At 39.0% G+C, this 25,276-nt stretch overlaps 1 protein-coding gene across 1 annotated transcript; it reads left to right on the forward strand.

Annotated features, from left to right (window-relative positions):
• The first annotated feature begins 1,653 nt into the window (after positions 1–1,653).
• Positions 1,654–24,602, forward strand: b3gnt2b (UDP-GlcNAc:betaGal beta-1,3-N-acetylglucosaminyltransferase 2b). Its single transcript, XM_005733695.1, has 3 exons — positions 1,654–1,859; positions 15,942–16,086; positions 21,388–24,602. The coding sequence occupies exon 3, from the start codon at positions 21,413–21,415 to the stop codon at positions 22,604–22,606; it is 1,194 nt and encodes a 397-aa protein (XP_005733752.1). The 5' UTR covers positions 1,654–1,859; positions 15,942–16,086; positions 21,388–21,412; the 3' UTR covers positions 22,607–24,602.
• The last annotated feature ends 674 nt before the right edge of the window (positions 24,603–25,276 follow it).

Here is a 25,276-nt window from a genome sequence, read left to right on the forward strand (position 1 = left end):
ACTGAACATGTATAAATGCTGTCAGCCACACTGACCACTTCTTGTTCTGGCTACTCCCTTTAGTGGTCACCGCAGCTGATCATCTGCCTCCATCTCACCTTTGCATCCTCTTCGGTCACACCAAACATAGATTCACCTCAGAACAATTTAAGCATGAGCGTGAATGCTAAACTCCATGCAGACATCTACGTACCCTCCAGTTTGATTTAAGTCTGCACAGGCAGTACATTACAAGTACACCAAGTATGCATCAACAAAGAAGACAAGAAATAGTAGGTGCTCATCTGTGGCATCCACAAATATGAGCATCATAAGGATGATATAATCCTTGAATAGCCTCAAACTTTATTGCTGTCTGCAACTAGACTGCAATTTCACTTCAAGAGTTTGAGGTCTTTATAGGTCATATCTGTAACAACATGAGAGCAGGCTTTGGTCATCAATAACTATAATGTGTATAATATGCCAATACCTTATTTTTTTACAATCCTTTAATTGCCTCTGCTTTCGAGGAAGTGCTAAAAGCAAGTTGGCTTTATGATATATTTTATGAACGTCAATAAGGTTTAGCATTCAGATGTACTTTCATCTGTATAAACTTCTGTGTGTCCTCTGGTTAATTATTTATGACCACAGTCTAGATGTCCATTCTTTTCATAGGAGTACCAGCTGTGGCTCTGTTACCCCTCCTAGTCCACCACACAGCAGAGCTCCATTGTCCTGGTCCCAGTCATTAAGAGTAGACAGAATGGCTACTGACCCCCTGCTGTTTGGAGGACACACACCCATCACACAAGATGAAGCTGCTCCGCCACTACCACACTCTCCAGAGGAGCAAAGGCTTTGACACTGGCACAGCTGATGAGAGTTTAAGCTTTAATGTGGAAGTCAAATACAGTATGTATTTGTGTTTTTGTAAAGTTTGCATATAACGTTTGCCAACCATATGACAATATATAACCAAGGCACACCTGTATTCATGAAAGAGCCTCCATATTATCTGTAATGGCATTATTAACTGAGGTTAGTTTCCAAAGTGAATTTTCTTTTTTCGGTTAAGAGTTTTACTTTAGGTTTTATTCATTTCAGTGTTAAATGTGGTATTATTGTGTGGAAGCCAGAGGCAAGACTCACAGTACTGTAAATATCAAAAGTCTCAATAAACACATTATTATTATTATCATTATTATTATTATTGTCATTATTATTATTATTTTTATTATTATTCCAAAAGTCTAGTTTTTATTTTTATTTTAGTTAACTAAAATGTTTAACTGATGATAATACACACAAAGAGATCACAACACTGGTTCATACCAGTTGGCTGCCTTTTTATGCTTGAATAATTCATAAGTTAGTGTTAACAAATAATAAAAACATTCCTCTTTAAATGATCAGGGCACCAAAAAGGTTGAAAAAGCAGCCAGAGACCTTCAGAAAACCTCCGGAACTATTGCTCAACAGCACTTCAAAATATTACAGGAAAGTCTGGTTCCCTGGAATTAAAGCTCGAAGAATTACTGTCGCCTAACCGGTTTCTACTCGTCAAGGTCTCTTTATGATGACGCCTTGACAATTTCAGCCTTTTAATAATGGACTAGCCTTTATAAATCGCGCGCTAGGTGACGTCACTGTACAGGGCGTGATCTGGGAGGTGCCGCGACCGCGAGTGCAGTCACAATTGAGACGGTTAAAAAATAGACCAGTCGCGATAAGCAGCAGATCTCGGCTGTTAGCGGAGGGAAAACACGGGAGGTCCTCGGTAAACAGACGACGATTAGCCACCGGAAACGGCACGTGATGGATTTATTTCACTATTTCGCCGCTGTCGGAGTGTCTCTAGGCTGACTGCCAAGCAAGTGAGTTCAACCGAGTTTATTTTTTCCCACCTGTCCGGAGTAACAGTCATATCGAGTAGCTGAACTAGATCCTCATAGTAAGTTAACCGACCCAGTAAGTTTCCAGGAAAGTCCGAGTTACTCGGGGAACAGGACTGTACATGAAAAGTGCTTGTTCCTTTTCAGGAAAACTCAAGAAAGAAACCAGAAACGCAGTAGGAAGAACAGACTATGACAAGACGTAGTGCCGTGGCATTTGTAAAGCAGTACTATCTTTAAAAATACAGCATTATTCTGCTTTAGGGCTAAATGACTAACCTTAATGAATTAATGGACTTACCTGTTTCGGGGTTAAATGCAGTAAATATTTAAGCTGCCTATCAAATATAAAGATGTGTTTATGATTAACAATAACTTGAGCGAGACTGAAAGCACTTCAGGCACTTGGAAGTCAAAGTCAAAGTCAAAGTCAACTTTATTGTCAATTCTGCCACATGTACAGGACATACAGAGAATAGAAACTACGTTACTCTCAATCCCTAGATAAAAAAGTGACTGAATCAAAACTAAAGTAAGACATTTTTGTAGCTATTCTCAATCAAAAAGTGTCACATCGAATGCAGGGGTGTCAAAACATGTGGCCGGGGTGGACTACCCAGTTAAGTCTCGACCACTAAATAGGGTTAAAATCCAAAATGCATTTTCATTCTTGGTGAGCTGTGCCAGCAATCTCTGGGAGTGAAAATGTCTGGGAAGTTAAAAAATTTTTTTTACAGATTCCAGCATGTTGTTTAAACCTTAAAGATGGAAATGTTTGTCAATATTTATTTTATTAGCCATATATAGCCAAGTTTAAGCAGTAAAATCACTGCATAATAATCAACATAGAAAAAGTTCAATAATCTTTCTTGCTGACCATCCTAACATGCCCTGAAAATAAGTCGCATATCACTGTAAACACATTCTTCCCTTATTCTAACTTCAAAATAGGAATGAATAATTGTACTGCAATGCATTTCATTTAGGAACTGGAGTAAATAGGACCTAATTTGAGCCTTTAAGCCTATGAATGTGAAAATACGGAGATACACTGTTGAAATTTCACAAACATGTAGGTTATCATTAAGTGATTAAACAAGTGATCCACTTATGATCAACTAGGGCTGTATGTACCCTTGAGTTAAAAATGAGCTTGACCTCCCTGCTTTGGACATATAAACAATCTGTAAAAGTAGCACAGAGGAAAGTTAGTTTTAAACTTGGTGTTAATGTTAAACCTGGACAAACAAGTTCCCAATATAACTGTCTGTTCTTCCTTCTCTGTCTGTTCTCTGCCTTTTTTTGCTGTGTATGCACTTCATGATCAAATTTCTGAATCACACGAGCAACATTTTCCAAGGGTTTTTCTGCACAGATGTGTGTGCGTCAGCCCTGTACCAGTGCTATGTTTAGACAGAAACATCCAAACCACACTTAGGATGAGCATTGCTTATCAGTCATGGTGAAGTTTCTGACTGGTCTGTTATGGAATTACGAATACAAAGTGGATAAAATGAATGTAAAGGCGCCAAAATTAACAGTATTAGTTTTAACATGTTGTTAAAATTACATCTGTCCAGTCTATGATATTTATTTGAAATTGCTGTACTATAGATCAGGGGTGTAGCCCATACTGATTTGGATACAGTAAGAAAAACAAAAAGGGACTCAAAAGGTCAACAGAAACATGGTGCAGAAACGTGTCTAATCAATTCATTTTGGTAGAGCTGATATTTTCTCTTAGAAAATGTACATTTTTCTACGACAGTGTGCTGTACAATTCATCTAAATTCTGTATCAGCATTAAAGTATACATGAAATGTAATCATTCACAGACATAAATGTGACAAGTGAAAAGCCAGCCAAAGAAAAATACAGAGAATCCCAGGTGTGTACAAAAACAGCCAAACTTTCCAATGTTATCAGTGTTTGTTATCTTGGCTTCATTGTCTGAAAATATATCTCTAAAAACATAGTCTGACAATTTCAGTTTATTATACAGTCATTCATCTTTAAGCTCCAAATAGACAGCACCCTGTTTTTGACCACACACCTGAGGGAGCAACCTGGCCAGTCAACCAGCAAATTTTACCCCCTTAGTGTCCCTTAGTGACTTTTCCAACTTTGGCCTGTGACGATAATGCTGTGTGAATTGTGATTGATTAATGGTTTCGCATAAACCTAGTTTAATCATTCATGAATGAGATACTATCGTAGCTAGCTGCACTGAGTAGGAGATTCTCTGTATCTCATTGTACAAGTGTATAGTGACAGTAAAAGGCGTTCTATACAAGTGACTGTTTATTAATTATTTACTAAATCACAATAATTCCAAAAATGGACACAGTGTGACATCTTAAAGTTAAAAAGTTTAAATGGCCCAATGGCCGTGAAGATCCGCTTGGTAAAGTAAATCCGTTGGGTATCTTTGTTGGCCTTCAGACACCAATTCTGACGGCTAAAGAACCAAACGCAGGGCTTGCAAAATCGCTAGCCCGACGTCCCGGAGCTAGCAACATCTCCGGTCGGGCAACCAAAGTCTATCTCAGCCCTGCCAGTTGGGTTATCATATAGCCCGAAAAAAAGTTCATGCAGATAAACAGAAAAAAAATTTTTTTTTAATATATTTTTTGTACCTTTTCTAACCTAGTTTTTGGCTGCTGCAGAACATAATATGAATAACCGCAAAGACACATTCATTAATACAAATGACCTTTGTATCTGAGTGAGACTGTTTTTTGTTTGTGTTGCTAAGTCGGTCTTTAATACCATCACCGTACAGACATGCATCACTGAGGGAAGAAAAGCTCTGCTAATATTTACTATTTATTAACACATTTTTGTACAGCAGTGTTTCTCACACAGGCTTTATTTTGGAGGCCACTGAAGTGTATCTTAAAATGTATTTTAATTATTTCATTTGTTTCAGTGGAGAAAATTGCATTCAGTTGTACTGTGTGTAAGTCCTCATTCTCCCCATTCAAACAGCACCTCATCTTCTTTATGTTTTCCTACTTGTAGGCTGATCAGGTTGATATTTTGGCAGGCCCCAGGCCTTCATCCAGTACTTTAAAAAGGTCCTACTCCACCATTTTGGTGGAATATCGATTGCAGGCTTCTGTAACACTAAGGAGTTCAATACAGTGGAGCTGGAGACCATCCACGGGTTACGAAGCTTAATAGACAGATAGCTAACTACTTAAGAAAGTGTGAGGGTACCTCCTTTAGTATATGTGTCCTCCGCAAGTAACAGCTTTCATTGTTTCTCTGTGGAGGGTGAGGAACTGTTACGGTTTCCTTTTAGGTGTTTGGGCTTCATCCCATGTGCACTATAGATAGCCACACATGACTATTGTTTGCAGTATTTTTGCACTGTTGTGAAATATAACAGAAGGTTGTTTTGAGTTTATTATAGTTTCTTCCAGTGGCTATTTGCATAAATGGCCAATTAAAAGGATACTTCTTTTCATGTCTACTCCGGAGCAGGAAGTGAACAAACTCAAGTGTCCTTTTAATTGAAGGCTTGTGACCTTGATCCTAGATTAATGTGTCGCCTCATCTAATCCATACCACCCAAATTCTTCATTAATATTCCAGACATCATGGGTAGTAAGCAAATTAGTGGCTCAAGGAACATGGAAAGGAGTGAGGGTTATTTACTTTAGGCTTGATGTTACTTAAGGGTTTCTTCCTCATATACTACAGTGGAGAGAGTTCACACAAGTACAGAAGTACATTTGCTGCATATGCTGCTTTTTTGCTCTGAGTTGAATTCATACATTTGGCTTTTCAGCCGTCTTCCTCTTGTTTCAAGGTCATTAATTTAAGCACATCCTGAAACTGGAGATCTGGCAATACCCAGGGGTGGTGCTAATTATGGTGGCATCCCAATAGATCTGTACTATAACCACATTATCGTTAACACAGAAATCTGCAAGGCCCCATTTAGACAGCCAGTCACACAGCCTGATCAGCTATACAGCTTAATGTTCACTTAGCAAAGCTACATGCACAGCACACACACTGTAGGTTTGTTACACTGCTTATCCCCAGAAGAAGTCTTTGGGGCGCGTGTGCCCATGTACAGTGAATGCAGTGTATATTTTCTGTTGTTTAATAAGGTATTTCTCTACATCCTCTAAACGATGGCATTGTTTATAAATTATTAAATGAAAACCAAATGTAGAAACTGTTTTTAAAAAATTCTTACAGTGATGGTGATTTTCTTTGGTTCTAAAATCTCTTTGGGTGCCAAAAACTTCTCTATATAGAAAAAAGCTGTGTTATTATGCAGCTCAATAGATAAGAAGCCTACAAAAAGTAATAAAAACAATCTAATTAATTCAGCTTACTGTAAACCACCTTTAGACAGTCATGGAGCCTGAATTACAACATTGCATTCAAACAGAAATATTGTTCTTTGTTTTTCTTTGGTTTCGTTTCTTACACGCTATAAAGCTTGTAACTTGGCAGTAATGCCAAGATGTGTGCACAAGTGACCACAGTCACTTATGCACACAACCACGTGTTTCAGTTTCTGAACATCAAAAGCAAACCTTTCGTGGGCATTGTTTGCTCAACAGAAGTTAGTAATTTTGTTCTCAGTTATTCAAATGATTTTATATGAAGGTCAACATAACACCACCAGTAAGCTCTTCTTTTAAATGGGGAAAAATGTATTTATAAAGTGTTAGTTAGTTCACTATACAACAGAATTTCTTTTACATTAAAAAAATAAATAAATCTGGTTCCACCTCCCCAAATAAACCTCAGCATTGCTGTGATTAAAAATGTTTGTACACATGTTTACTCACTATTTAATAAACATCTAGCAATGACTAAATATATATATATATATATATATTGTAAAATGTATTCTGAAATTACTCTTAATATCGTCATAATTAAACGGACTAATGAAGAAACCAGACACTGAAGCTAAACGGAAATGGGCAAATTCAAGTGAACTGAAAACAAAAACAAATCAAGGGAAATCAAAAGCCTTATGCAAAACTGTGCTTTTTGAGCTGGGGAAAAACCTTGAACATCTTTTGCCAGGAAAAAGAGTTCTAAATTACAATTAACATTGTTCACATGTGGCAAAGTATAAGGAGCCGAACAGGTAAAACAGTACCTTTATAACATGTGTCTGGAATTTCATTCCTTTTTTTCTATTTATATATTGGACCCACAACAGGGATCAACTCACGGTGGAGTGAGCCATAAAGTCAGTCATACAGTGGCAGAGCAGCTCAGATCTCTCTGCGCATCCAGGCTCAACTTGTCTGACTTTTTGTATTCTGCACAAGACTGTCAAAATCAAACACACAAGCCTCTTCTCCTTTTCCTTACATCAGCCTCAAAACGGAACCTTTCAATGTTAGCCCCGTTAAACCGCAAAGGTTGAGACATACTGCTCAAACAGAGATTCCGGAATGGCTGCTTGTTCAACTTTTTGTCACATGAAACGGAGTCGTTTCACAATACCAGGGTTTCTTAATCACTAATATGAAGAGATGTGCATTTGCACACAAGTTAGCACCAGCTATAAATTGCTTTGCTGACGCTGTTTCCCAAGATCCATTAAAAACAGCTTACTGAGTAGACAGAATTAATCCATAATGTTACAGTCCGTGGTCGCTCCAGAATATGGCAAATACATCAGTGGGCTTAAAAAGACATTAATGATAATGGGAGGAAAACTAAAGTGATGCCAGTATAATAGCCAGGACACTCACAGAACTGCCTAATGTAAGTGATGACTTGCAGGATGATGGCACACTGAGGAAACTAAAGACAGCATTTCTGACTGCATTTATGGTGGTAGTTCTGTTCCAGCACACTCTGAGGTTAAATTCTAGAATCTAGCTCCATTCAGTCAGTGGATATGTCTACAGCCTAAGCCAACTGAGTTGTACTACTTTGTCTTTATCTGGGTCCTACGTTTATGCTGTCAATAGTACTCTAAAAGAAGCCGAACCATTTTACGAAGTTAAAGTTTAGACTGCTTTGTATCCTTGGCTTTATTTGTATATGAAAACCACCTGGAGAAAGTTTGAAGGTGCGTTTTCATTTCATGTCATTTCATTTATTTATTTATTTCACACTTGGTTCAACAGTTTTAACAGTTTTGTCCTTTCATACACACAAACCATGCTTTTTCTCGGTATAACACTGTAACAATGCGTGAAAAGGAGCAGGAAGAAGAAAATATTCTTATTAAACCCTGCCCCTATCTGCAATCCAACTAATAACCAAGGAACACACTAACATTTATCTCCAGATCCTAACGCACACCAAACATCAAATTTACAATCAGCAATATACCACTTTCTCCTTGTTATACCACTATAATAACAAGGAGAAAAAATAAGTAAATAGAATAAAATAAGGCGAGAGAAAGCGTGAGAGAGGGGAAAAAAAAAAAACCTTCTTCAATTAACTCCAATTTGGTTCATATTCTTCATATTGAATTATCGTTTTAGACATGTTAGACTTTTTAAAACAATGTAAATTTGTACAGTTCTTTAGATTATAATGAGAGTTCCACAGTCGTATACCCCTAACTGTTGGACTCATTAATCTTTGTGTAGTCCTAGTTAGTTGATGCTTAAAATGAAATTTCCTTCTGCTGTCTTCACCCCCCGAACACATTGAAAAGAAACTTTGTAACGTGAAAGGCAAAGTATTATTTTTAGCCTTAAACATAATTAATAGTGTCTGTAGTTTCACTAAATCTCCTAATTTTAAAACTTACTGTTGAACTGTTGAAGTTAATGGTTCACAACATAGTTCTTGTTGATGGTTTATAGTTGTCCGCTTTTAAAAGTAAAGATTTTGATGCCCACTTTTTTAGCAAAAGAAATTCACCGATTTTTAAGTTGTTGTTTTTTGTAAGTAGGGTTTAATTTACTGAAGGTTAGAGTAATACTTTATTAAACTGATAAAAGATCATTGGAAAATGTATCATCTTCTCCACTTACGCATGTAAGTTCATATTATAAGCTGTTACTTTCAATGGAAATGTGAATTGTTGCATCCTTAATGAGTCATCTTGTTACTGTTGTATTCCCCTGTTCCATTAAGTCTTTGTCATGAGGTAGCTTTTAGCGGTCTGGCAACAGGAACACTGGAGTTGGGCAACATATGAGTGGTCAACAACTCACACAAACTCAAAATAAAAAAGATAATGGAAACTAAATTGTCAGTGGCTATTTTGTCACCCAATTAATTTACAAGCATTGTTTCTTGGTGAATCTTATGGAAAATCTAAACTATTATTAAAAATGCTCAATAATAAAAAAACATCAGTTCCCTTTTGACAACAGTCATTGTGTGAACCATTGTCTTTGTGCTTCCCGTCTTCGCCACATAACCACTTCCTGGCCTCAGTTCCTAAGAATCTGTATCCATTTAGCCATTCATAGTAACTATGTAGATGCAATGCCAGCTATAGGAGTTCGCTAATGCACAAGAACCAGACAGATATTTTCAAGTTGAGACCACATGGCTTGTCATTTGTATTGTTTCTAGGTGGATTTAAGGTCTTCCATATATTTCAAAGTAGGTTCGATATCACAGGTCATTCAAGGATTCCAGCCTAATGATGTCTGAGTTATGGACTTTCTCCCTTATTTAATTATACATGGAAAACTATAATCTTGTTATCATAATGTGATTCTGATCTCGTCTGACATAAAGAAAAGTTGTGCACGCACAATGCAATAGCTTCAAAAAGATTTTTTAGCAAAAAAGCATGCAGCTCACCATGTCATGTTAGGAGCCTGAGAAGTATACATGGTGAGGTGGTTGTGGCTGTGCTGGCACGCACATAATAACATGGGTTAAATAGTGACTTTAATAAAACTATCAGGGGATGAAAAGAAGGGTAGATTCATAAGAAAACCTTGAGATATTGGTGGTGTTTAATTATGTGTAATGTAGAGTTAAAGCTAAAGCTTAGCAGTCATCTGAATCCATACACGCTTTCTTCACAATTTAAATGTGCAGGTGCAAAATTACTCGTTTTTATCGTCTTCCTCGGGAGATGTGATAACATTGTCACTTGATCAGCTTAAAGAGTCCATTTCCTTTCTTGCTGCATTAGCATCAGATGCATAATTTCTGTAAACAAAGCTACCATTTAGGTTTTTTTCTTACTGGCAAACACTTTCTAGGATGTCTCACTTCATTTTTACAAGCTTTATAATGTTTAAGATGTACACTATAATCCCTTGAGACAGAGATCTTCGGTTAATCTCTTTGTTTTTCTCAAGGAGTTCCTGTCATTATTTGCAATTAGCCTTTCAGTGGAAACATGGCTATCTGTCATAGTTGCAGGGAGGGTCTTGTCAATGCATTTCTCTAAAGACTGGAAGTTCATGATTCGTTTTGCAGAGTGCACTTCATCTTTGCTCATCAGGTCACACTGGAGTGACACTACCTAAGTTCAGTGTGTGCTGAGTGTGAGCAAATGACTAGCAGGTGGCCTAAGTGTAGCCAGGGTCACAAGTATTTGTTGATAATGAGAAATTCCAGTCTATTTTAAGTTCCAGTGCTATTGTGAGGCAGTGAATGTCTCTCCTTTCCCCATCACTATACTGTAGCTTAGAAATGGTCACTTTAGCATTACTAGGAGGAAAAAAAGAACATTTCCTCAGGTTGTTTTGAGAATAAATGTGCAGAGCTTGAGAGCTGTTCTTCGCCCCGTAGAACCCACCCCATAGCCATATTTGGATAAGGAAATTAGTGTTCCTGATATTACTTCAGTTTTTGGGCTTTTGTTATTTTAGGATTGTTGTTGTTGGGTCTCATGTACAAAACCAGGAACATAATCCCACCCTGTATACTTCAAGGACCTCTTGCTTGTCTCGGTGCATGCTCAATCATTGAGGTAAGTAAAACCCTAAAGGTTGATTCTGTTTGTCTGGACGTAGCGTTTTCAGTGGGAGAAACGTTTTGTCACTCATCCAATTAACTTGGATGATGAACGGAATCAATTTTTTGGGACCTCTAGGTTGAAATATTTAGGTTGTTATTGTGGTTTTATAGTAATTCCGATGAGGATGAATGGGAGATTTTTAACAGAATGTCCTCTAAGGCTAGTTACGCATGTGTTGCATTTTAATAAAACCAACACAGCGATCAGAACCAACAAATAAAATTAGGAGACTGTCTCACATCAATGGAAAATTCTGAGAAGGAGCCATGACATTTGGTGGATATATTCCAGCTCAGACAGTCCCTCTTTAAGTTGCAGCCTTCAGGCTATTTATGGCCCTCCTCTCTTTGCACCGTGTCCCCATTAGACCCACATTTTTCGTACAGTAATATCTTAGTCTTGTATGAAGTATTACTCCCCAAAAAATTATCTTTGGTAGTTTCAACCTATAAAGGTGAAGAGAGTCTGCTCAACAATTTACAATCCATGGATAATGATGATTCATATACAAAGGTAATTCAAAGTGCTTTTATAATGCATTACAATGTCAGAGATAAAAGGAAATGATGAACTTCTAGATGCATACTGTCAAAATGTACTTGAGATGATCCTGACTGGGGACAGGCAGTAATCCTCTTGTTGAGTATCATCAGTAATTATCATGCTTTATTTATATAACCCAAGATTCATTTTGTATAGCTTCATGGGACATTTGTTTAAACAAAAATCTGTGACAGTGTTCCAGTCAGATCCATTTTTAGCTTGGTATGGGTGACTGTTGCGTTCCTTTCCTTGACTTTTATTGTTGTTGAATTTATTAAGCAGACCACAGAGAGGTACATCAAGAACAGTGGCTCTGTCACCTCAAATCATTAACAGGTTTTCTGCTCAGTTTCTTTATGTGGTGGAAAAACAGTTTTTGATCCAGAGGATGCTGAAAACTCCACTCGCTCTAGAAGGAAAAACTTAAAACTGGGACCTGCCCATTGCTTTGCCAGATCTTGATGGCCAGTTTTCACTGCGATGCATTGCCACTGGTAACACCCACAGAGGAAATCGTTAAATGTGAAACCAAAATATCGTAAGTGGTGCCAGAGACGAGACGTTTTACCTTCAGCATAAACACTGGTCAAAAAAATTAAAGGGAAGTTGCAATAAATATTCGTCCCTTAAGTCAGGTGCATGCTCCTCTAAATGGTTAGACTCTTTATCTTTAATTTTTTTTTTAGCCTTTATCAATTGAAGCTTGAACTTTGTCCACAGTCCTGACGTGGCCTGTGGAGGAGACTTATCTGTTATCACTCGTACACAGCAGTTAGCAGCCTGAGCCTTTTTGGCTTCTCTGCCCTGCTGACCTGTTTCACACAACTTTGGGAGGGTTGCAACCGTGAGTGTGTAGGACATGTGTTCTGCAACGGTGAGTGTGTAGGACATGTGTTCTGCAACGGTGAGTGTGTAGGACATGTGTGCTAACCAGACCTGCTGCAAAACAAGCCCACAAATATCAACCAGCTAGTGAAGAGGATGTCCTAGATACATTATCTGTTTTTGAGTTCCTAAAAATGATGAAGTTTTACGTTGAGAAGGGCGTGGCTGATCAGTGGAGCTTCATTAGTTGTGCATTCATCTGAATAGTAATGGCAGTTAACGTTGCTTTAACCTCACTGTTAAAAATGTAATTAGTGTTTTCATCTGCAGTTAGTACGAAAAGCCTAGCGGCAGTAAAATGAGACAGAAGTGATTGGAGATGTCAGCTTCAGCGGGGTCAGACAGGTCCTTAAAGTAAAAAGAGGTGTGTTGATTTTTCACTTTTGAAATTTGTGTTGCCTTTTTCAGCATTTTAGAGACTCGTGAAATTTCCAGAGCTGCAAAAATATGTTTTATGTCCATTTTAGATGCCCTCCAAGACTCACAATTTAAACCCAAAAATGTGTTTGTTTGTTTGTTTTTCACTAGAGGTTTCTGTACCTAATTTTTAGCATTAACATCGTGGTCTATATAATGTTTTAAATAGGAAAACTGCACAGTTTTCTTTTGCATTGTTCACTTGCATTGTAGTTTTGTTTTGGGAGGTTTTTTTGTTTTTTGCCCAACAAACTGTTGTTATTTAGTCTTAAATAACTTATGTACAGGAGCATATGCAGGAAAGAAAAGAGGAAAGTTTCTCAGCATGGTCAAACAAACACAATGGAAAGCATGAGAAGCAACAGAAATGGAACAAAGCCAGGCGTTCCTTTCGATTATTAACTCCATTTTAATTGTTTGGCCATCCTCCGGTGGCTTTTTCAGTTTGTTTCGTTAAGAGGTTGCCTATGCTTGCTATCTGCTGTCCTCTCATATCTAACCAGCACACACAGGCAGTTTAATGATTAACAAAACCCAGTCATGTTTGTATAAAACGAGCTTTCTACATCAGTCTTTTGCAAAAGCATTAGATTATTATTGCGTGTGTGTGTTTGTGTTTCACTTTTCTCTTTATATTTATATCTTTCTTTCTGTTTGTGAGAGATTTATCTAACAAAAACAAACTGTACAAGTTTATTTAAGATCCTGCTAGTTGCTCCCATACACAATTTAAAGTCAAAATGCTTTGAGAGATGATTTTATGCAGACATCCACGCAACGGCATGTATGTGTAAGGAGGAGAAGCTCAGATTTAAGGACTCTTAAGAAGGAAAAGTACCTTGGGTAAGCTCAAATATTAGTAAGCAAACAAATCTCTAAAACTGAAAATAAGTATTAGTCCTGAACAGCACAAAGTCTAGTTTCTGTGGAGAGAAGAGCTCTGTTAAATACAGCAACCCCTCCTGTCTTTCGGTGAGATGGTGATAATAGTCTGCACTGTGTTTCATGAATGTGAAGTCTGTTTCATGGCTTTGCTGTCAGTCAGATGTTTACCTGCACTTGAGTGACCAGCCTCCAGAGTTTTGTGGCAGTAACTAAATTTTTATGGAATTTAAACATTAAGGATTGACAATTGAGGTAGGGGGGTCATGGTGTGTGTCTGTATGCGATTATAGAAGTAGAGTGTGTGTATATGGTGCTGAAAGTGTGCAAAAAAAGTATTGTAAAAATTACTAACTTAACAAACATGTCAGTATGTCATCAGCGCATGAAAGGATCTGACATGTCAGCTGGACAAAATAATTGGATATTCTTTTAAGTTAATAAACTATGTTGTTTGTTTTGCTTAGTGAGATGTTATCATTTTTCTTTTAGCTGCAGCAAATTTAAAAATATTAGTCAAATGTGTAAGTGTGATTAGCCTCTAGGCAAACTGTATATCAGATAAACTCAGGCTCAGACTGTATACATTTAATTTATCACTTTACTGAATATATGGGAAAGTCAGATTATCATAAAATTTCCTGCAACATAGAGGGGAATAAAATATAAAGTTGCTTCTAAAACCATTTCTTGATTGGTGCTCAGAGAAAAATGCAAACATTTCTGTCTAAGAAAATAAATAAATAAATAAATACATTTAGCGCCTCACTGGTCTCTTATCTGGAACATAACCTACACCGGAGCAGAGAGGTGTGCTACAAGAAGTTAAATGGGTTAGCAAGCTTAAACTCACTGTTCTTTTTTACCTCGCTAGATCGTTATGGCAACTTGTTCTGAACACATAACCTGGTCAGGATCAGGTTATGTTCAAAGTCTAAACATTAGCTAGAGACATCACATACTCACTGATTTGTTTTTTGTTTTTGTTTTTAATTTACGGTCTGCTCTAAGTGTAATAGACATTATCTGCTGCTATACGAAAAAGTTCCACATGAAGTCTGTTCAGTCATGTGTTACAAACACCAGTGAATGTAGTTCAGTCATAAAGTTACAGGGATGCAGACTGTGCGTCACATTGTCACGGGAGATCGGTTCAGTTGGTGATGCAGAAAATGTCTTAATGTTTTCTGCTTGATCTGTTTCTCTGACACTTCTGGAACCGCAGCTAATAGAACACAGATTAGAAAATTCCTCTGCTTGATTTTTGAATCACTCAGCATTTATAGACGTCAAATCACAAGACTTCAGAAGACTTTGTCCTGTCTGTATCTATCATCTGTTCCTTTTGATAATGTCTGATTGACGCTCAGTTGGTAAATTTTTAAAACCATTGTCATGATACCAAATCTCTCTGGCGCCTAAGTTTGTGAATGCAATAACTCGAGAACAAGGCAACATAGGAACTTCAAATTGATACCATAGGTGTGCTCCTTAAAAATATCAAATGAGTTTGAATCTCAGTGATCTTGGCGTAAAGGTCAAAGGTTTTCTGAAACTCTTGTGAATGCAAAAACCTGAGAAAAGGATGACATAGGAAGTTGAAATCGATAATATAAGTGTGTCTGCTAGGAGCCTGAGAGGTAGCACAGGAAGTGGCCAGTATTTTTGGTTTTTGTCAAGTCAGCTAACACAAAGAAACCCTGGCTATGTTGATCATGAGTGGCAGCACACTTCTTCTAAATAGGTTTGCAGCATAACCTGCCATAGCACTATACCGTGTTAAGAAGTGAACCACTTTTTGTACCACTGGGCAATCAGAGTGCCATGTTTATATGCAGCATGAAGTTAGGATCTGCATTTCGAGTAAGAATACTGTACACGGGGAATTACTTATTGTTGTACTAAGAAAGCACTCCCTCTGGAAACCAGCTCTGTTGCTTTCACATAGATTTAGTCGACACATTTTGTCCTGTGGTACCTGTCAGGGAAATTATTAACTTAAAAATAAAAAAAATGAAAACCGTGAAAAGATACAAAAATAAATCATAGTAATGATTGAACCTCCCTGAAGTGAAATTAAATGAAACCAAGTTCTGTTTTACTGTGAATTTTGACACCAGGGTTTTAATTTCATTAACAGCAAATCTACATCTGTTCCAAATATCACACATAAAACTGTATTTTATTATTAAAAGCTGTATATACCCTCCCACCCAATCATGACTGCTCACAGTCTAGTTAAATGATATAGTTATCATTTTGTATTTAAATCAGGGTTATTGGTTCTTTCTTTAAGAAGCACGCTTTCAGTATGTAAAATTAGAACTGATGTCTTTTTTGTCCTCATGCTCTCTTCCTCAATATTGACATCTGGGTTCTTTCTCTCTCATTTGCAGATTCAGTCTTTTCTCTGCCTCCTCCCCTTCCCGATCCCTTTTCCCCATTGGCTGTTGTCCCCAGACAGTGCACAAAAGTATGGGGTAAAAGTGCTGAGGAGACACCAGGAGAACAAGAGCTGAAGAGGCCCACTCACCTGCACAGGTAAGATCACACAATGTGCGTCGTTGGAAATGTTTTGAATAGGCAGTGCATCTCTTGGCATGTCTGTCACATTAAGACTCTCATTTAGATCTGTATAGCTATATTCTGTTATGTTTACACATGAAGTTTAAGGTTTTAGGAAGGTGCATTGTTCATCGGTTCTTTCCACAGTATAGTATTTAAAGCCATCTAAACATAATCATGAAAGCTATTAAGGTCCACTAAGAAGCATACAAACCCAGCCCTTCAAGCTGCCATTGTTCTGTAGTGTCTCACACCCATCCCCCACTCAGGTGGGATGGCTTACCTCAGTGAACCTTTTTATCAGGTGGAAGCCACACTGGTCAAACACAGTCTAGTGTTGTCTGGTAAATTACTGACCTCATCACAATCCCACAGACCTGTTTGTTACCCGACACCATATGGTGGCGCCACAAGCTTCATGATAGATAAACATAAAGTTAATGAATAATGGAGAGAGGTTTAAAAGCGGATCAGATAATTATGTTACAAACTACACCAAAGTGCCCATAGACAACCTACGCAGATACAGGAAGAACATGTAAAGTACACACAGAGAGGTCTTGTCCCGATGGTGGCAAATTGTATCTATATGGAATAAAAAAATCAAAAATAGATTACATGCTATTGTTTCAGTGTATAATGTATAGTCCTTTAACCCCCCAAAAATCCTAATCATACCACAAAGGTTTTTAATAGGCATCTTTTGATGGTTGACTTGAATCAAAGTAGTCAAGTGTATCTGTACAAAAGAAGCCTGACTGTCTTGGAGTCCGTTATCTAAATAAAGTATAATTATCTTTTATCTTTAAAGCCAATTCAGACGAATTCTGCAAAAGAAGAGCCATAAAGGTTTATTGTGAGCAATAAAAGTGCCACTGCGGATGTTTGCAGACTGCTTTTTGACATTGCGTTTCTTCATCTCTGCCTGAACCGTTATCATGCTCCATTGCTGTCTTTTACCACAGTGAGACTATTTCTTATTATTAGTTTATTAATAATTCGACTTTTTTTCCTCATTCTGTGTGGATTCTGCATACAGTCGGTTTAAGAAAAAATACAATAAAACTTTCTGTCCACTTATTTTGTAATTTTTAGGAGTACTTTGCACCATAACAAGTATAGGTGTGCACTGCTTCCTGTGATGACAGGATGTGACTCATACTGTCTTTTCTTGGGGCACTGCTTATGTTCTGGATCTAAATGTGTTTTTGCATATCCTTAAAATGAGGGTCCATTTAAAAATAATACATTGATGAGGTAACTAGATCTAGTTAGATTAATCAAATCAAGAAGGCCATCAGTCAGTTGTGTTCACTTGCAGACAGCTTTCCAGCATACTTGGTGGGGCCAGACAATTGAATTCAGTTGCTTCCAGTTATTATGAAACATGATAACGGTGACTTTTTTTCTATTGCTTTGAAGCTCTGATGTCTTTTTGTGTAATGAATTAAGTTCACCTCTTGCCATTGCAGCAATGCACTTTTTCCCCCGCCCCTTAATCTTCGAACTTACTTGTCCTTTAGCGTACCTACAGTATAAGTAAGCCTTTGGTCACTGAGCTCCAGAGGAAGTAAAATTCATAAGTTTTCCATGGAAGAAATGGTAGAAGAATTGTGTAACAGCTGTCTGCAGCTGATTTTTGCCTCGGATCACTCGAGGTCTCTCACACTTCCTGTGGTGAGCGTGCCCGTGTCATAGTCCAGCTTATGCCTTGCTTATACTGTGTTGCAGACATGGACACAGACATCTGGAGGGCCGACGGTCGAATAGTCATTCCTGTTATACTTTGAAGTCTGCTGCCGTAGATAGTTGATTGTAATGTAGATCGGTAGGAAGAGTCCACACAGTCCCAAAAGAACAGGCAGGCATGGATCATTGCACCCACTGTCTGATGGGATTTAAGTCACTCAGGCCGAAGCGGACCTCAGTGGGCTCGCAGGCATGGAAAGACATATCATAATATAATGAAGACATTATGAGCCAAAACAAATTATGAGAGAGATTCTGTGTTAAACCAGAATATATGAATTATTAACCCAAAGAATCCAAAAACCTCAAGTTACATTATGAGGTTTGTTAGTCAGTAGTGTTACTGGTTGGATGAGTGTTCGAATGTGTTGTGTAAAATGAGAGAAACTGGCCAGGTGCTCCCAGTTGCACTGATTAACTCTACCTACCAGGAAACTGCAACCTAACATAGAAAAAAACACACAGTAGTCCCAGCAGAAGCAGGAGGGCTGTCACTTGCCAGCTGTCCTTTCAAGGCAGGCTTTATTGTCAAATGCGCTCAAGTCAGGAACTAACCGTGACCAGACATCTCCACATCCTCCAGTGCCTCCAAATCTTTAAGTTTTGTTTTTCATTTAATGTATATTTCAAGATTAAGAAAATCATGTGTGAACCGATTTTAACTGTCTTTAAGCTGGAGTCAGCTCTAACAACACTGACTGAATGCAAAAGAACTGAAACTATAGCTTAAAGTTTGGTGCATGACCTTACTGTGCCTAATCTGTTTTTGTGTGAGTGTCAACCACAAGTGTAGACCTTGTCTTTTTAATGCTGACAGCTAGAAGCATGATATTTGTGTGTCAAACCACCAACATGCCTTAAATGCTTCAGCTAAAATGGCCTCGATGTGAAACACTATGACTGAGTTTAATGTCTTAAACCAAATGCAGATGGTCAGCCAGACTTAGGCAGGTATGCGTGGATTTTGCTGCAGACTACTGGTGGTTAATTACAGGTCCAGAAGTTGTGGTTTCATCTACATGTTGTTTAGCTTTCTTCTTAAGGAGCCTCCCCCACCGACCCACCCACTTGTTTCCCAGAAATGATCTTGTTTGTATGGGATGCAGAGGAAGGGAAAGCTTAATTATCCATGAGAGTAAGGGAGAAGAGGAGATTGAAGGAAAACTAGCATAAGTCCATGCTTGTCTGTTTGGTGATATAATACTGATAAGTGTGATGTATTCCTATACTGCGTTGAGTCAGAACAAATTCAAAGGAACAGAGGAAACCTGATGGAGACGGGCAGAGTGAGGAGGAGTGAACGAGGCTCGTGGAATAGAAAAAGAAGAGCAAACAGGAGTGCAGCAGAGGAGAGTTGTTGCTAGGAGGCTGAGAGAGCAACACAATACAGAGGCAGGAAGGATCCAGGGAGCAGTTCAGATCTGTTAGCTCATCAGGCAGAGCTCGCACCGCTTTTTGAGCTGTTTACATTGATAATTGTAATGAAGATAAATAAGTCTTAATGTCCTGACTCGGCTCTCTGGGGCCAAAACCTGGTGGAAACAGGTGAAGGCAAAATTAAATTCTTGTAAGTTGTTTAGAATTAAAAACACCTACACCATCTCTAAACACACTAATGAGCAGTACCCTTACACCCAAATGTTTCTAAAAAAAAAAAAAAAGACTAAACAGTTTTCAGATACAATGAAAATCCCCAGCAACACAAACTAGTGCCTCATAACCTACCTGTGCCTGGTTAACAGCAAACAAATCCTGTGTCTTGTAATCTTTAATGCTACAACGGGATTTCCTTAAACCTAAAATATAACTCAAAGTGTCTTGTCTGTCCCAAAAGCTCTGCGATGAGATGTCTGCAGACGCAGATGAGAGGAAAGTGAAAGCAAACAGGCACCTCGGTCGTGTCAAAAAGCAGAAAAGAAGAGGCTGCGCTTGATTTTTAACAATAAATAACAGCAGCAAAAGTCTTTATCTCATTGAGATCACTGAAATTATTCGATTGGAAACAATGCTGGGGAGCGGCTTTTCTGACTGAGATGATCAAGAAGCACTTTCCCTAAATGAGCCCTGATGTCTCCCAGATGAGCAGACCCTTTTTGGCTTTCAGAGCTTGCAATCTTATATCATTATCCAGTCGTCTTTTTTATTTTACTTTTAGTCTTTATGACTTCAGAGTGTTGTTAAGATTGGAAATTTGCCCAGAAGTGTGCAGCCTCACAGTGAAAACATTTACTCGGTTAGACTTTGTCACAAGTATGGTTAAGCAGTACCAAAACATGTAGTTTATCAATAACTTGATGAAAATATTGCGTTAAAGTGGCTGCTTCACTGGTCTGCAGGAAAAAGGAGAAAGTGAGGGGAACTCCAGGTAAGGACATTTTCAGAGGGGAAAGCGTGACTAAACAGAAACCTGAGGCATAGCTGAGCCTCCTGAAAGGACGGTATTGTCTGTTCAAGCTCACATGTCGTCCTCATTTCTTATTGGTTTAAGCAAAGGATACAAAAGCAGAGAGGAGGACAATGAATCCTCAAATGTTTGCCTTCCGTTAAATTGCCCTCTGGCGTAGTAAACGAGTAAACATGTTGTCAGTGCTGTGATTTCAGGCAGAGTACCTTATCGTGCTTCATCCCGACAGTTAATGTGGTAAACTTGAACTCTCCTTACACCAAGCAGATCATTTGCTAATTGGTTTCTCATATTTAGTTTGGACTGGTCTGGACACGCAGCTTGGTAATCAGATCAGTTCAGGCTCACAGTTGTGAACGCATGCTGCATGAACACACATAAATAAAGTGAACAAAATAGCAAGGCCTGATGATTGCAGATCTAGTTAGGTAGCTCAAAGTTAAATTATCTTTGTGTCTGCCGTAGGAGGAGTATTTTTTGTTTTTAATTATTCCAAGAAAAAAAACTTACCCTACCTGTGATTTGATTATGGTGATAATGGAGACATGCCACCTCATAAGTTTTACAGGAAGTTTTTAAGTGTTTTGTAAGAAATCAGTTTAACCCTCACTGGTAAGCACAGCCATCACTTCTGAGTGAACCAGCATGTTCACTCAGAAGTAACTATGACAGCCAAACAAACAAAGCATTATTATACACCATATCAGTCAACCTGTGAAAAGTCAAGTGATTCAGTGTGAAGATGACACCACTCTGCTTCAGTCTTATCAGCAGTTTGACCTCTGACCTTCTTGATCAGATCAATACGTAATCTTGCTGTTGCTTTGGATAAACAAACTATTCTGACATAGTTTTACACAACGTCTTACAACACAAACGGGGGTTTCCATGTGATCGTTTTGTCAGTGTGGTTGAGGTGTCTTCTCTTCCTTTTTCCACCCATTGTTTCTCAACAGAGGGAAGTTGTAAACCTGCTCATTTCACCATAGATAACTGTTCTCCCTCGTGCTTCCTCCTACCTGAAATTACCTGAGTGATTTGAGAATAAGGTAAAAGATGAAAACTAAAGATCAGTTTGTAGTGAAGACTAAAGTCTTTGTTTCTTCTTCTGTGTGTCTGCACAGGTGTCGGCGTGTGCGGTAATCTGTCATGGGGCTGCTGCCAAAGATGAGGCTTAAGGTTGTGGTGTCACTGACTATGGTCAACCTCTTTATCTTCATCATCATCTCGCGGAACATCAACCAAGACAAAAGTGGACATCAAAAGATTCTTATCCCTTCCAAACGCTTCTGGGCTAAAGTGGCTCCCAGCTCGGCCTACTGGAACCGCCAGCAGCAGATTCTGGACGTTCACAGCAATCACATCTTCATGACGAACCGCAGCAGCGACATCCCTGAGTGGCTCAATGACACCAGTTTGACATCCAACGTCTGTCAGCCTAACCTCAGGGTGACCACTCAGGTAAAAGATTACAACTCCCTGCTGCCCCGCTTCAAGGACTTCCTGCTTTACATGCGCTGCCGCTCCTACCCGATCATTATGGACCAGATGGATATCTGCAAGGAGCCACCGTTTCTGCTGCTGGCTGTCAAATCGCTGGTGCCTCACTTTGATCGCCGCCAGGCCATCCGCCAGTCCTGGGGAAAAGCAGGCGTATTAGCCAATCGAACAGTGGTTACCATTTTCCTCCTTGGTAACGCAACACCTGGAGACCACCACCCAGATCTGTCTGGTATGCTGCATTTTGAGAATGCCCGCCATAAAGACATCATCCAGTGGGATTTCCGTGATTCGTTTTTCAATTTGACTGTCAAAGAAGTTCTTTTCCTGGAGTGGATCCAGGCACGTTGCTCCGGCGCCCAATTCATCTTCAAAGGCGACGACGACGTCTTCGTTAACACCTACCGCATCATGGACTTTCTCAAGGGGCTCTCGGGACCCAAAGCCAAGGACCTGTTTGTGGGTGATGTGATCACGAATGCGGGGCCCCACCGAGACAAGAGGGTCAAATACTTCATACCAGAGAGCATGTATGTTGGAATCTACCCACCGTACGCAGGAGGAGGCGGCTACCTTTATTCAGGTGACATCGCCTTTCGCCTGCATAACGCATCTCAGCGCGTAGCGCTGTACCCAATAGATGACGTCTACACGGGTATGTGTCTTCGTAAGTTGGGGCTGGCCCCCGAAAAGCACAAAGGCTTCAGGACTTTTAACATAGAGGAGAAATACAGGTCGAACCCCTGCGCTTACAAGAGCTTAATGCTGGTTCACCCAAGGACCCCACAGGAGATGATCCAGATCTGGGCCTGGCTCAGTAGACCCAACCTGACCTGCCAGTGACTACAGTCAGTCTGAAAACATGTCAGGATAGATCACAAGGAAGGCCAAAGAGCCAAATATTTTAACTTGAACTTTAAAAGTTGGCAGCTTTAAGTTAAGATATTACTACGATGTCCACACGGATCCTCTGCCTGGTTGAGCGTTGTGGCCTGAAAAAATGAAGGCGGTGCCGATTTTTCACATTTTGTATTATGGCTCTATTCCACAGAGGAGTTAACTCTGCTTAACTTTCAAAGGACCTTCACCCAAAGTGAATATCTTTGAGTTCATATATTTATATCACAGCTATTTATATGGCCTTTATGTGCTTTAACACTGTCACCTCCACCACAAAGTGTCTCAATGCTGTATTAAATAAATGAGAGCTGGAAAGTGTCTGCCTGGCACCCAAAGGTCGTTTTGGTAAAGCTATAACATGCTGGTCAGGTTATTGAAGTGAGTAAAAGCAATTGATTGCTTTCTGAACACTGAAAAACAGTAGTTCCTGCATTCCCGGTGAACACTTCCTCGTAGTCATAGCTGGAGGCTTAGATTGTGCTGCTATTTCCAACCACACTCCCAGAAGTATTTACTCACGACTCTAAAGCTCAGAGTTTTTGTTCACATCATTTCCTCAGTTTCCACTGGTGAGACTCTGCTCTCAGTCAGCCACAACATTAAACCCACCTGCTGAAATGTTTTTTTTAAAGGCCAGGTCTCTTTACCGAAGCCACCTTTGTGGTTTCTTAAAAGCAGTTCCCTTAATTGGTGTGGCTGATCAACGTTGGAGCAATTAAAATGAGACAGGGATGTCTAGCCTCGCTCTCCACAGCTCGGCCGGTCGGGGCTCAGAGAAATCCAAATGCTGGTCTAAATCAGCTTCAGGTTCAAAAAGGTTTAACAAAAGCCCGAAGTACATTTTCACAGGTGTGTCATTTCAAGCGTTCGGTGTGACATATTTGCTATGTGCCCGTGGAAAGCGTTGAATGAGGATAAATGCTGCTTTACTGTGACCTGAGTGAGTCTAGATTCTTTAAAACAGGCTGAACACGTACATACACAAATTGTTACTTGATTAAAGTGTCCGTGGGTTTTGCAAGAGACTCTTAAGGGTTCTGTGTGTTGGTGAAAGCTTTAAAGTGTGTGTGAACTTGTTTTATTTAAAAGTTGATCCTTAGCTCATTGTTGTTTAGCTTCATTCACCTGACAAGAGACATCCTGCACATATTTACCTTTCCCTCGTATTTCATAAAATTCCTTCTGAGCAGTATTGTATGCACGACAAGGTGAGATGCTTGACTCGCACACAGCATGAAGGGTAATGGTGTTACTTCGTCTCTGTTAGAGCTCCCCCTGCTGGTCAGCGTGGCGGCAACAAAACATTTTTTGCAAGAGCTTTGTAAACAGTGGCGATCCCACGACTCCCAAACTGCCAACCACCTGATTTATTTAAAGCATCGGCTTATTAATTATCTCTGTGTTAGTCTCTACATCCTCCGTATATCCGTTATGTGACATTTGGAAATCATCTTACAGACAATCGCACCAGGTCTCTTGTTTTTTCTCTTTTCTTTTTGAACTTCAGTATATTCATGCAGGATAAGACCAACACTAAAAAGAGAAGATAAGAACCTGAAAGACGTGTATTTCATGCTTCTGGATTATTTAATATTTCACTTGTTGTGTGCATAGCGCTGTCACTGCTGACATACATGCCGTTAATCGTTGCACTCCTCACTGTGTAGTTTTGCGGCTGCCTGAACTGTTTACATCGCTTTCTAATTGTTGCTTCACCCTGATGATTGTCTACAGGTGTGTGGGTGTTGAATTTGTTGATTGGAAAAGGTGCACAATTTATCCAAGTTTGAACAGTCAGTGTTTTTCTGGCCTGAATGTCCCGAATGTGTCCAAGCTGGGGATCATGAAGGAAATTCAGCTGAATGTAACGAGGCCTGTGGCTGTTCCTTCATTGTGTGTTTTTTCTATTTAATCAAAGTTTTTGTGGAGTATCTGTGTTGTTTTTAACCCACAGAAAGATATTTTTTTGTGTGTGTGGTTTCTTTAAACTTTGGTTAATGTGAGTTCCAGACGCTTTTCGCTGCCTGCACGAGTCAAAGATGATTACCAAATCTGTGCCTGATGTTTGTATGTACTGTATGTCACGCAAACTTAAATGTGATCGCTTTAACATCATGTTTCAATAAAGCTATATTTTAATGGTTTTGTAGATGCTGTTATGTGATTTTTATGGTTTCTAACGATGTACATGAGAATTTAGAAAAATCAATCACGTCTGATTACAAAAAATCTTGATGCTTTTTAAACCTCAAGTCACTTTTTTTTTTTTTATAACAAGCATTTTAAAGCATGTGTGTATCATGTTCAGCTAAGAACATGAAACTGAGGCTGTAATTCACATGGGCTCCAAAACATTGAGCACTTTGACCTCTTTCCAAAACAGTTGGTCTCTGTGCATTAATAATAATATCTCTGATATATTTGATTGCATACATTTAGTTTTGCAGTTTCTTGCTTGCATTAAGCTTTTAAAGTGAGCAGTTTATTCAATATTTAATAAACTACATATATATGTTCAACTTTTCATTACCAAGTCTCCATATCATATCTTTTAATGTCAATAAAATGGAGGACATGATCCCCATCGCCTCACTGGTCTGTGAACAGTGGACC

This window comes from Pundamilia nyererei, unplaced genomic scaffold, assembly GCF_000239375.1.
Source record: "Pundamilia nyererei isolate P.nyererei 1_Seehausen unplaced genomic scaffold, PunNye1.0 scaffold00054, whole genome shotgun sequence".
Taxonomy (NCBI): Eukaryota; Metazoa; Chordata; class Actinopteri; order Cichliformes; family Cichlidae; genus Pundamilia; species Pundamilia nyererei.